Source organism: Nothoprocta perdicaria, unplaced genomic scaffold, assembly GCF_003342845.1.
Source record: "Nothoprocta perdicaria isolate Ctin4 unplaced genomic scaffold, notPer1 scaffold_139, whole genome shotgun sequence".
Taxonomy (NCBI): domain Eukaryota; kingdom Metazoa; phylum Chordata; class Aves; order Tinamiformes; family Tinamidae; genus Nothoprocta; species Nothoprocta perdicaria.
This window is the reverse complement of record NW_020454527.1, coordinates 1090305-1104909: the sequence shown is the minus strand read 5'-3', so window position 1 is coordinate 1104909 and position 14605 is coordinate 1090305. Positions and strand designations below refer to the sequence as shown.

Genomic DNA, 14605 nt, shown 5'->3' with positions numbered 1-14605 from the left:
ATACGCCCAAAGGTGGTATTGCCAGGACTTTGCCTGCACCCTTATCTGCATGAACCAGAGATCACTTTGCAATCACAATGAGGAGACACCCTTTGCATGAGATGCTATTGGCTTAAGCACTTGCCAGTAGGAAGGTTACACAGGCTCAAGGCTTCTTCAAACTGTTCTTTGTGCTGTGAAATAAATAGCAATAATTTAAAGAAGTAAAGACTATCATTACTCTGAGATGAATGTCCCAGACATATGGACAGTGTCAGATTTTATCTTGTAGGTCCTTTTATCAGCTCCCTAAGTCTTGCATCCCAGGATGCATGTAGGTCATCCTCAAGAGAAATAGTAGAAGTTTTCTAAACCAAGCCTAGTTTACTTGATAAAGTATTTTTCTGGAAAGTGGCAAGTGCAAGTTCAAACTCCATATATCCTATATCTTATATCTCCCATATCCTGAAAAATGGTGTAGTCACTCAAGTTATTTACATAAATGGTGGGCAAGTAGGTAGTTGGGATATTTTCCCTACTTTGGAGACTCCTCTTCCTCCATACAGCATTTCTGTATTGTAGAAACAATTCCCTGAGGGAGGACGAAACAATGAGATGCAAAACAAACAGAAAAAACATGGTAGTTATCTTCAGAAAATAAAATTCTGAAAAATTTGGAGCTATGCAACTGAAATGAAAAATCACAAGTGTAATAGACATTTAGTTCTTTAACTCTACGCCCTCTTAATTTTCCATAGTAAAGTGTGTATTTTTGGAGGGAGGAATAAAAAGGATAGAAAGAGGACAGCAACCCTAAACCAGTTTCATATAAGTTAGGCTTTCTCATTTCTATTATTTAAGGAGCAAGAGAGAAATATGTTTAATTAATCAATCATTGTATGTGCAAGATTCATAATACCTGAATTTATGGAACACCTACTAAAGTCAAGGTGGAAATGTGAAGGACTTGAAACAGGATATTTAAAGAGAAATAATATTTAAAATAGCATTTGTAGCACTGACTTCAAGTCCTAAGTTCAGAAACTACAAAGACTACTGATTGAGATCATAACTTTACTTATTGCTCCATGAATCCTTCTCCAGAAATGGTTCAAAAAAAAAAAAAAAAAAATCCAGTAGTACAGGAGGATATTCATTCATTATGGCTACACAATAAACATGCTGAGCAGAAGGACCAACTCTTCATGCATGGAGAGAGCCATTTGTGTAAGCACTGGAAAAAGAGAGACATTTATACTATTAATAGAATACTATAGCGATTACACAGACACAAAGAAAATCATTATTCGTCACTATCTTAAGCACCATATTGATTTCAGTTAGTAAGAAGGAAAAAAGTAAACTATACTTTTTCTTATAACTAGGCTGTCTAGACTGACTATATGAAGTCATCTATAAAAATGGGCCATTAATCTTGAAATAGACATCAGAAAGGAGGTATTTTACCTCTGACTACCTGTTTGTCAGTGACTTACCCATACTCAGATTACTATGAATTTAGGCTGTAGGAATCAATCAAGAAATATACTAACATGCACTATTACCGTCACCACAGTAGAAAGCTAAAATATTTCAAGAAAAAAAGTGCATAATCTTTTCAAAATAACGCTCTCTCATTTTTGAAAGGTATCATTATTTGTAAGGCTAAGAGTTAGGTGCCAAGGTGAATTTGTCAAAAGTAACAAATTAGACGAGCTGTATTTAGGGATATGGGCTGCTATTTCCTCTCTGTTACATTACCTGTAATCCATTTAATATGTTGGGCATTCTTAGAAAAACACAAAGGGCCAATGCACTTTTTGTGTCCCGAGGACATGGAAGCCAAAATAGATTTTAGCACTAGAAGACTGTAAGAGCAGAATATAAATCAGAAGTTATTAACGAATTCAACCTCTTGTCAATTCTGGGGAACAGTAGAGTCTTCAGTGTATTATTAATTATGAATTGTTAGAAATGTATTTAAGAACTAGATCAATCAATGTGAATACTGAAAGACTAAAAACAGTAAAAAATCTCACTGAATTCAAGCATAAGAAATAATTGTACCCCTCACATTTTTAGGTTCCTATACAAAAATTACCAGGTCCATTTCTGTCTGACACTATWTGACAACTTCAGGGATTGCACTCTGTATGTTCTGGGAATTCTTTCATTATATTGAAGTATTAGACAAAAGTAAAAAGTAAACTAACGATGAGATACAGATGCAACTTGCAGCTTCTCTTTTTATTAAATAGATCCTAGTCAATTGAACTATTTTTTGCAAGTGATTTATCAACTCAGAGATTGCAAAATAATTGAACAGTATGTTATAAATTTATGAAGAGCCAAGATTACAAGTGAACAACAAAAAAATGGTATTTCTCATTCCAAAAATGCTCACAAAATAAAGAGACAAAAAAGAATGACAGGAGGAAGGGGAAGAGGCAACAGAAAGTAGAAGAGGAAGTACTAACTACAAACCATTTTTTGCTAAAGTTGAATCCTTAAATTCACTAAAGACCATGTTCTGCCATTTCACCAAAGAGAAAGTTAAGATTTGCATACCCTCCCAATATAGAWATTAGGAATGAAAAATGTTTAAAATAATGGGCTTTGATGGATTTACAAAAACAGTAAGAAATACAGAAGACTGAAATTATAAATTCTATATTTCTCAATACAGAAATTAGGAATGAAAAATGATCAAAATAATGAATTTCAATAGATTTACAAAAACAGTAAGCAGGTTTGGCATACAATCTATTGTATATTTGAAAATTTTCTAAGTTTTTCCAAAAACTTTCTAAGTTCTTCTCCAAAAACATCCCTGTCCACATGCAATCTCCCAAGCACCCCACCAAACGCAAATGGAAAATAATTTAGAGAAATCAAAGGCATTCTTGTATTTTGGTACTAAGACACAGCTGAGGGTTCCAAAGTAATTTATAAAACAAACAAAAAAAAAAGTCTGTTTTGAAGCTTAAGATAAAAACCAGAAATGCTCTAGCAAAAAGGAAAAAAAAAAAAAAAAGGAAAAAACAACAAACAAATATTTAACTCTAGTGTTTATGAACACTGTTCCATGCAGGAAGGCTTAAACCACACTAAAAAGACTGTTGTAGAAAAATGTTGCCCCTAACCTTCTCACTGATCAGTTTAGAAAGCTTAAAAGCACTTAGCTTGACAGGAAAAAAATAGCAATGGAGACAGTGTTTAATTAAGTGAAATTCAACAGAATGAGGTCAGCTACAAAGAGAGAAATTAAAATAACTAAATCACWTACTAGTCACACTTAACAGCTTCAGCAGAAATAGTCAGCGTGTTTCAGGATGTGAAGCTCCATTTTAAAAYGAGATGATTTATTTTTTTTTAATTGTGTGAGTGTGGGTGGAGAGAGTGGTGGAGAGAGTGGTAGCCGGTGTGTTATATCAGAAAAGGTTATTCTGAAATCAAAGCWCAAGACTTGCACTGAAGGTGCTAAACTATTCAAAAAAAATGCTTTAGAAATGCTAAAATCCCCATTTCTGTGCAGACAAGACAGTACCAACACCACGGATTASACTTAGAAACAAGTGTGGAACTAAATACAATCTCTAGATCATATACAAAATGTGGTATAATGTGATATTGTAAACGATATCATTAGCAAGCAGATTGTGGCTTTTTCCATTTGTTTTAGCTTACTAGTGCCCTCAAAAGTGATTCTAAGAAGAATTTAGACTCATCAAATCAGGCACCTAGATAACCAAAACCAAGTTTACATGAATGGAAATAAATAAATAAATAAATAAAAACCTTTGTTAAAGGAAGATGTCTCTTCAAGCTTCTGAATGGAGATCTCAAACCACTTTTTTTTTTTTTTTCTTTTTAATTCTGTATGTTTCTAGGCAAAAGAAGTCCTGACATGCTCAGGACTTAATAACATTAAATATTAATGTTATTACAGTAGTTGGAGCCAGATGCAAAAAGAAAAAAGAAAGAAAAAAAAATTGTCATACATCTCTCCTTTCTTTCTTTTAGGACTGCTAGGCTCTGGCCTAAGAACAGCAGGCCTAACTTACCCTAATAGCAGCAAGGATGGGCTGAGGACTACTGCCAGAACYCTGCTGCATCAGGAAGATGAATTTTCCTGACAGAAACTCCCTGAAGGAGGAAGAACGTAGAAGTATCAAACAAAGACCCATTCTCTATGAAAAACTGCAGTAAACAGTGAAAACAAGGTTTTCTTTCTCAGTGCTCATCAGAGAGAGAGAGAGAAAAGAGCACAACAGAAAACATGAGTAGAAAATTCCCATCAAAAGTTATTTTCTAAGGCAATTCCAAAGGAAGGTATTGCACTTTTAACGCAGCAGAGATTGAGTCATGAATACCATATTATGAATAAGAAAATAACTGTGTCAAGCCCAAGTTTGTTCATACTCTGATGCTGGGACGGAAACTCCTCACAGGMGAGCAATAAAGAACACTTGGAATGGAAATGGGTTGAACTACCTGTKCTTTCTGTTTAGTGAATGTGAACCAGACACAAAGTTCTGGTCTAGCATTTCTCTCTTTATAGCAGTGTCACTAATAATGCAAATGCCTTCTGTGTTGTAGACAGCTTTTATGTTATCTMTTCGATTTCCGTCCATCCTTGCAGGAACTCTTTTAAAATGAAGCCTGTTTACCATAAAGTTGCCTATCCACATTATTTTAGGTTACATGCAAGTTTTCTGCTAGCCTGACTCCATGATGATTAGATGGGTGCTGTGGTACCATAGTTTTATCCATTCATCAAATAACAGACTTCCATCTTGCTAAAAAACACACATTCCTACTTCTGCATCAGTCTTATRTTTGCATGAAGGAGAAGCAAATCAAACAGCTGAAATGCATCAGAAAAGCAGTCCTAGCCAACTGAGAGTATGTTTTTAAAATTTAGAGCTCTCAATAACATGCAACACGCAGGGTCTCAAAACACAGATTTTGGAAGGACTCATTTTGACCTTGCTTTATGTGCCATGATTCATTTTTGGGAGAACTTGCCTTTTAACCCCTGATCACTGACACTATATTTCATATACCAAAATTAAGTTTACTTAAAGAGTAATTAATTTTGTGCGTCAGCTGTGAACTCCATGACACAGAAAATGGAAATCCAAGATTATGAAAAAAAAGCTGTAAAGAAGCTACTGAAACATCTGAGGTCACCATAGAGGCTGCTTCAGTAAGAAACACTTGCTTACCTAGACTTTTTCAAAAACCTTCCTAGCCACATCCATCTCCTAATAAATTCATTCTGAAAATTCTTTTATGCATGACAATAATGTTCATGTAAACTATTTCCAAATTCACATCTTCAATAAATGTTATAGATCAATTTATCTAAAAACACATGAGAGTTGAGAGTTGAAGATATTTAATAAAAAAAGAAAAAMAAAGTTTTCTGTGTACAAATAAGAGAAAACCCTGGAGATTTCTTATTATTAGATTATTTTTATCAATGGTATTCTGAAAGGCAGGAGAGAACATGGAAAGTATTTCCAGGCATTGCTGTTAATGGCATGGCATATATTATAAAGTACACAATGTATCAGAGTTTGTCCTGAGAAGAACTGTAAAACATCAATCATCAAACCAAAGAATGCCAGGAAGGAAAATATTAAAAAAAAAAAAAAAAAAAAAGGTAGATTGTTGAACAGAGACTGCATGTAGAATTATATATTACTGCTTACATATATCATTATAGACAAATGAAGCCTATTTTTAATAGAGATTAATAAATGATAAATCTGATTTCTTATTTAACTGAAAGGGAGTCTTTTCATTGAGATGAATGAGATTTGGGTCAGCCCATGTGTACTCAAAAAATTATTCATTTTGTCATTCACAGTTTTCTTGGCTCTTGCTTCAAACGACTTTATTGACATTCAACACATTTTGGAAAGTCTTCTTAACATTATGTCCAGTGGCAGAAAGTATTTCTTTTTTTAAGAGAGAGAGAAAGGAATTACAACTATTCCTACTCTCCTGRGGATCTCAAGTGGAGTTTTAATTAGGCAAGAAGCCTTTTAATGTTTTAGCCTAGACCCAGAAGGTAAACAAAAATTTCACCACCACTGACCGGAGCAAATGCAATGGCATAAAATCATGCTACAAGGCAACTTGAACTCAAAAGGAATTTCCTAGAGGTCAGACTAGCCCCAAAGATCATTYGCTTACTTTATGGCTCCAAACCACAGTGTTATTGATAAAATGCAGTATTTTATCAAACTTGAACTGGGAGGTATCAAACCTAGAACAAACAGCTCATCATGTCAGGCAGTTTGAAAATGCTGATCTATTTTTACCAGCCAGCAAAAAAACAACAACAACAAAAAAAAAAAAAAAAAACCAAAAAAACAAACAAACAAAAACAAAATAGTGGGAGACTGGGAGATATATGCTTTGGGGAAAAGGAAAGAGGCATTTTCAGATCTTATTGGAATAAATCTCCTCCCTCTTGCTCCAGTTCAGTCAGCATCTAGTCTAGAAAAAAGCAAGGGGTAGAAATATGCATGAGAGAAGACACAATAAGTAGATAAATGTTATCTAATGAATAAGTGATATATATTAAAGGCAATGTATTCCACATCCAGAGGTAACTGCTCAACTTCTAATAAAAGTAGGTCTAGCTCAGGCATTTCACAGAATATTAGTTTAGGTGAACTACATAAATGCTCTAGAAACCATATAAAAGTCCATAATTTTTAGTGTAATTATACTAYATAAATATTGGAAGTGACAGTGCAACCTGTTAAGTTAAATTGGATAAAAGCCTTATACAATGCTTGCCTTTGGAAATCAACTCAATGTGCACTAATAAAAGCCTAAATTACTCTTGAAAATAAATGCTGCGTATCTGCAAAATTTAATCACATATTGAAATTTGAAGTTCCTAAGGATGATTTTAGATTTTATTTTTCTCATCTTTTGAAGTTTGGGGAAAAAAAACGTATAATAAGGTGAATCCTATTCCCAAACCTGCAAAGAAAGCAATTCTCTAAAATAGTGGAAATAAAAGTTTTGAATATGACTTAATATGGTCATCACTATGTTAAGAACAATGCTAAGAAAATCATGATATCTCCTACAAAAAAAAAAAAAAAAGAAAAAGAGGCATAAATACGGTCAAAATTATAAGTTCTAAAACATGGATGTTACATATTTAGAACTACAAAAAATGAGGAACACCACAACATGACCAATAACCACGTTTAAGGACTTAAAGTCATTTTCACAAATATTGAATGTTGGCTGTTCTTTCCAGGTCCAATAGGAACATGTTTGTTAGAGTAGATAGTTATTTCCTAATCCTTTATTCCTAATTATTTAATATTTTCAACAGGAGACATATGTTTATTAAAAAACCTGACAATAAAGCAAAAGCACATTCCTTCTCTGTGGAAAATGAGTAGAAACAAATACTTTTTTWAATATAATATGCATTTTGTTCATACTAAAAGCAACAATTAGCGTTTATAAACAGTCACTTTATACAGTAAATAGATTGGCATAGAACAGATTACCTGCATTCAAGCTCCTATGGAATTCATCTTTTTCCCCTGAATTGTATGTTGTTTAGTTACTTCAGAGAAAAGTTTTTGAAAATACAGCATTTAATTTGTAAAGCAGTTGGACAGTATCATGCCTACATATGAATAATCAACATTTGTCCTGCACAGTAGAGAAGCATACAGCTCCTACTAGAGGTATGAGTCTCTTTCCTTTTTTATTAGACATATGGGCAAAGCTATTTTTATTGCCTCCTTATGCAAGGAGATTCTTCTGAATTAGATGGCTAGAATATGACAAACAGATGTAAAGTCTTTCTATACAGTTGAAAATCATTCATACCAATGATGAAATGCACACAAATCTAAATCTCTGCACCAGTAAGTCAACGGGAGACTTGGCRTGGACTGTAATAGGACCAAAGCTGGCTATTACAGACAAGAAAAAACAACTCTTCAATAGTACAACATCAGAGTTTTGGCCAGGAGAGATGCAACACGTCAAGTACCTTGCAGGATACAYGATTTGTTTCCTTAACAGTACTTCGTAATAACAAAATTAAAATACATACACAAAAAAAATGCTTCTTTCTGTCAATAAATCTTTGTTGTAATGGCGGTCATAATCTAATCACTATATATCTATGCGGGAAGAGACAACTAAGCAAGGGAAGACTAAGCTTCAGTTTATCGAAGTTTGAAAATTAATGACTTAAAGATAATGACAGTAGAAAGTAGCAGAAGCCTCAATAAAAAGAAAGAATATCAGATAAGAATAAAAATTATTTAAGAAAGTAAGAATTCATGCAACTGAAAATGGAGATGTTCCTACAGTATAGAAGAGAGAGGTTGTTTTGAAAAATTTCCCCAAGTCTCTCTCAGAGGTTTCTATTTGGATGTAAATTGAGAAAAAAGAGCTGTTCAAAAGGTATTCTAAGCACACAAAGAAGCAAACAGGCATTCAGCGACATTTTCAGAAGTATGCCAGCTGACCAGGCATTCAATGGATTTCAGTGAAAATTCAAAAAATCTGCTCTGACTAGATATTTTGGAAAATTGGAAATTCACTCCAAAACTATTTTTTTTWAAACTAAACAAACAAATTCTGTTATCCTCTTATAACTTTTTTTTTCCCGCTCTCCATATATCTCCCTAGTATGAGTTATGGTATATCCCATTAAACAGTGGGGCATTATATGACTGGTATACTTTTGAACATTGGAAAACAGGACATAGCATATTGTCTGCTTTTCCCAGTAAAATAAAGTTGCAAATCTTTGAAAGAATTTTAAATTATTTTGCAATAATTTTAACATAAAAGGTGGCCAGTGTAAATAATAACAGAAAAATTCCTACTTAGGAATCATCCAATCATCCAATTTAAGTGCTTGAATTAAGAATCTGAACTTCCTGGGCAGTCGCTAAATACTTTCACTTACTAGAAAAAAACWCCCTTTGGAGAAATACATCAATTTAATATCCTTCTAATTCAAACACCTAAGCTAAGTGTTAACGTTAAATGTATTTAAACTTCTCTATGGTTAATGTAGCTTCTCTCTTTCAGTACCATGCTGCACAGTATTGGTTCTTAGTGTCATTTAGTCTCCTAACTCCTGCAGAAACCCGCTGTCTACATGGCTCTGTTGACACAAGGCAAGGCAATATGCTCCTACTTCTTCCACCTTACAAGTGAAATTGAACACTGACATCAGCAACGAGGAACATTTGCTCTGCTTTGTAAGTGAAACCATTTGTTAAACAGCTTAAGTAAGAGTAACTGCTAAAGCTCTATATTATACAGCAGTGCAATATTGTTAATACCATGATAGCATACAGATGTCACAATGTTAAAACAGAAAAATGAAAGGCAGAAGAAGTAATGAGAAATCCAGCACTAGGATAAGATGAACAATATATGACTGTTGAAATAAAAAATAGAGGAGTTGTAATAACATATGTATCTGAAAGAAATCAGGTAAAGTTATTAATAAATTAAAGTGCTAAGCCAGGACTTCCAGTGCTGTTATTAGAGAATTCCAAATGGCAAAAGCCCTGGAAGCGTGGGCGCTCTGAAACACAAGCTTTTGATTCAAAGTCCTGACTTTCTGGGCACATTTTGTAAATTGCTATTGAGCTCATTTGCAAGAACAACAACAAACAACAGCAAAAAAAAAATCCCAAATGATTCAAACAAAAAGGCCTCTCCAATTTATTACTGGCATGCTTCTCACAAAAGGAAAAAAGGTCTATTTGAAGGTTATTTAATTCTATTCTAAAGTATAATATAGAAGTCTGTGAGTTTACAATTTCTTTCTATTTGGGATGCATGATGACCTTTTCTGTTCTTTTTGTTTGTTTGTTTTTATTCTTTTTTTTTTCTTTTCCTCAAAAAGGACAAAGTGCTCCAATTTTTTTTCCCCCTAAACAAGGAAGTAATTCTCTAGCTCAAAGTAATATTTAGAGATGAGTYCTGTTGAGGATGTAGATGCAGAGATCCAAAGAAAGCAATTCAGATTTTGGAAGCATTTTATAAACTCCATTCTGAAGCATTTAGATAGTCTAGATGAACATTTTACGTGCRAGTTTAAATAAACAAGAGCAGCAGAATTTGTGTATGTTTACCACTTATGACTATAAAACTAAAAATAATGTAAATGCTAACTACTTAAAATAGAATTTTGAGTTAAGAATTCCAGAGACAGCTGTAGCTTTATTCTCAGGACAGGCCATATTGCATAATAATTTAGTATTCAAAAGCAAAGTCAGAAGCATTTGTTTTCCATTTCATTGTAAATTTAGTAAATGACAATGTGGCAACATAGTGGTTATTATGAAAGCCTATTTTACAGATGTTTTTCCTTCTGTCAACTAGAAAACAACCACTTCTTTGATTCTAGTTGGAAAAAAAAAAGATGAATGAAGACTCAGTTACAATATATTTACATACTAGCTCTAAAATATTAACAATTTTCACTCCACGAAGTAGCCCACTAACTTCATTTGGAATACACTGTACAAGTGAACAAGTGGAGCAAGGCGAGCCTCATTATTGTAATAAATGTTTGGCATATCTAAGTATGTCATGAAACGTAGAAACTACTTAACTTTATTAACATAATATTAAAACTTATTTTCAAGGCAGCGATTAACGTTCTCTTCCYACAACACATGTATAAGGCAAAAAGCAATGAATTCTCAGCTCCATCTTATTAGACTAAAACATATTCCTGGATCTACAGTTGTACCTACCGGGTCTAGTGTCCTAATATCTATTGAAAAGTGCCTGAGATAAAGACTTACGCAGAGACAACAAAACAAATATTTAGTTAGTACATGGAGCTTTTTTTTTTTTAACAGATGTGTTTTTTCTATTGATCATTTTGATCCAATATTAAAGAACTAATGCAAACATTGGCACAGAATGGTTTCAGAAGATTACTTTTGCTTTCATCTCCCTTAGAATACACATAATGAATGAGAATAAGAAGAATACCACATTATCACATATGCCATGTCTCTTTTCCAGTACTCTGTGTCGTAATAATCTGCTCCATATGTCTCCTAATAAGTATCATTATTTAGGTTGCTTTATATAATTATTAGATGCAACCTGCAACACAGACATGTTTCAGAAACAGCAAATCCTGCTTTTATCAGCCCTCATCAAAGTTAATGCTTATGTCTGGACTACTACTTACTTTAATTCATGCAAATTCTCCAGATAATGAGAAGCTCGAAACTCAGATGGTCAGTCTCAATAAGCAGAATTATCATAAAGATTTGCTACGTTTTGCATTAATAGTTTCTAAATGGAGACAGAACATTTAGATGCTATTTTTGGTGCTCATATACTTAAAAGCTCAAAAACTATCATGACAGGAGGTTCAAACCTATTGAAGCCAACATGTTCATGTAAATATTGACTCCATATGAAATCAAGTTCTAAACATGCACATTTTTCAATGCACAGAGGGTATTTTCAGTCAAGAAGTGGATTTTTATATTGATAGTTGTTGAGCTATGAGCCTTCTGTACAAAAACACATACAAATGTAAACTTTATAATAAATAGATGCTGACATTTGATATTTCCCCCACTAGAATCATTTAAAGAAAGGATTGATTCATCTTTCAACGTGCCACTTGGCACATAATGTTAGTAAGTGAATCTGGCCCATGAATATGACAGGAATTCCTAAGGAAGATCTTGTGTGCTTTTTAAACTATACCTTTCATAAAAAAATCCTAAGTCATTTCTAAGTCTACAATAAAAATAATTATCTTTCACTATTTGTAATGGCTACTCTATATGACTGTTGAGTTTAAATATTTGAGGTCCTTCTAGTTTAGCCTTGGTTCTCAGGAAGCGCCTTGTTTCTCAATCACTAGTACATGAATCTGAGGAACTTTAAATAAAAGAAAATTTAAAAATCCAAAAAATATATCAACATAACTGAGGTCTCTGTAACTGATTTTTTCTGCTGTGTTTTATTACAGTCAGAAATTTACTACAGACAGAAAGTCTGTAGTACCTGCTTCTTTCTTGGGGGCAAGGGAGCAAAAGCTCTTGGTATGATTTCAGAAGCAATCTTTTTCTGATAAAATAATAGATTATCTATTGTGCTATACAGATTTTTAAAATTACATATGTGAAAACAAGGTTTCCCAGATGGATGTATGCTATACTGCAACTGTATCCACTACTTTACATTCTTAGTTTCCTTTGCACATTCATATTAAGAATTTTCATCTACTGTAAATCCATTTCCATCTATAAGACTGCCAGGGTGGGTTTTTTTTTTCTTTTTTGGCTAAAAGCCAATAGGAAATCTCAGGAAGTGAGAGTTATGGCCATGGTCTAAAAATAGCCTAACCACTTCCCAAAACATCATTTCTCTATAAAATCAAACAGCAAGCAAAATCATAGGGGAAAAATAATGTGATAGATGTTTACAATGAAGTTAGCAAAGAAAATCTTTAAATTAATGTTCAGGCTATATAAGATCATGATAATAAAGTCACGCAGAGTCCCTGTCACATTCTGAAGGACAAGTTTTGACAGGGCAAAGAGAAACTAGCCATTAAGAGTATTTAACTTCTCTTACAACAAAAAAGATTTATTTATTTTCTTTCTATGCTTTTATTTTCTCACACTCAGGGTTACCCTGTRAAGTCCTTGGTGCAGTTGACGTACAGAAGGAAAACTTTGGGGCAGAATGATATGCTGGGCAGCATATCCAGTAGGAAGAAGTCGAATATTTCCAGTTGGCAGGTCATAGTGACAGCTGTCTATGACTCAGATTAACATCGTAAAATAAACATAAACCTATCTAGTTCCTCATCCTTGATATAAATATGATTTAGTTTCTAAATTTAAAAAACAAACAAAACAAGAGAATAATAAATGAAGAACCACCACCTTCTGCATAAGGAGCTCAAGATTAAAGGTAGTAGCATGTCCCATTTGTCCCAGAACTCCKTCATGGCAAGGCAGATGCTCAGCACAAACAGCATTTTTCTAGATCATTTTCATTTCCAAGAAAAAAAATTAGACAGTAAACAGCTTCAAATTAGTTTTTTTTTGTTTTAAATATGAATGAGGTAAAGAGATTACATAGGTTCATCCTACAGAACCAATGATTTTTCAGAAGTGAGAATTGAATTTAGTTATGGTGAACTTTTAGACTCTTATATAATATACCAATCTGTTACTGAAAAGCTATAAGCTCTTAAAACACTTGTATGTCCATTTTCAATAATATGCTTAGTTAAAATACCAAAGACTCATTTTTTTAAGATATTGATATACTGTGTATTTGAAATACATGGGTTTTTTTTGGCAGAGGGGGAGCTTACCTCAAACTAGCACAGCAGCAAGAAACTTTTCAGGATAAAGAATATTTATTAGATTTCTTCAGATCTTATATATAGGATTAAGCAAATTGATTTTTTTTTTTTATTCTAAACTATTATACAAGACTTCTTCCCTGGCATTTGATGGGCCCTCCCATTTTTTTACATTTAGTTCATTTCACTTCCTCAAAGCTGAGGTTGCAAAAACACAGCCAGCAGCTTCATCCAGTTTTTCATGGAAAGTTGCCATTCTAACCTGACACCTCACTTATTACCTTTGAGAATTTTAGAACTCAAAGATATATTTAAATATTATGTTAACAAAGAAGGCCATGAAATATTCATCATGATAGAAGAAAATAAAAATAAGTGAGGAATTACCGAAGTTGCTCTTCTTGTGAGAGCTCTGCTGTTCTTTGCTCACCAGTCACWAGTGCCAGCTCATCCTTCAAATCCTGGATTTCCTTCTTCAGTTGAGCAATCATCTAAAAACAGCATAGCAATAAAGCAAGCATCACATGTAATAGCTAGTTTATGATTTTTGCATTAGAAGGCTGAATTTTAGGAAAATAATACCCTTTCCTTCATTTTTTTCCTTTTATTTTTTAACAATATCTCATTTGCTAAAGCTGTCCTAATTCCTTAAATACTCTAGGCTTTTTTTTTTTTTTCCCCTCTTCCATTTATAAAAACAAGAAATGTCTTCCAAATTTAGTAAAATGTGTGTTATAAGACATGGCAAATACAGAAGGAGTTCAAAAGATTATCTGCAAAAGAGAACAATAATATGCTATGGGAGTAGAAGCAGCTCATTAAGTTTTGTTTGTTAGCAATAAAAGACATTTAAAATAGAACTGACATCTTTGACAGAAGAAAAATAAGTACTGCCTAAAACTGAATTCTTTTCCCTGCACAAAGATAAATTCCAAAACAKTATCTTATAGCATTTTAATCTTATTTTTTTTCTTAGATCTAGCAATCTAATTCTATATAGAATTATAGCAACTGACACATCTAATATAGRATGCTAACAAGTGAATGTTATAAACAAAAAGAGAATTAAATTACATTAACAATTATTGAGAAAGTAATTTGGAGAACTATACTGGATTTTTCAATTTTAATTGCTCATTATTGAAGCTTTTACCTTTTAAAAAATGTATCAGAATATATTTTACAGTTTATTACACTTCTACGGTCAAATTCTGTGAAGCAAAGACCATATGCAAGTCCATAAGT

The 14605-nt window shown here is 33.1% G+C and overlaps 1 protein-coding gene across 1 annotated transcript in view; it reads right to left on the bottom strand.

Moving 5' to 3' along the window:
• KIF6 (kinesin family member 6) overlaps window positions 1–14605 on the bottom strand; it is a 150285-nt gene that overhangs the window by 86177 nt on the left and 49503 nt on the right. The window contains exon 10 of the mRNA XM_026034048.1: window positions 13748–13851. Within this exon, the coding sequence (XP_025889833.1) occupies window positions 13748–13851 (104 nt within the window). The remainder of the gene's footprint in view (window positions 1–13747; window positions 13852–14605) is intronic.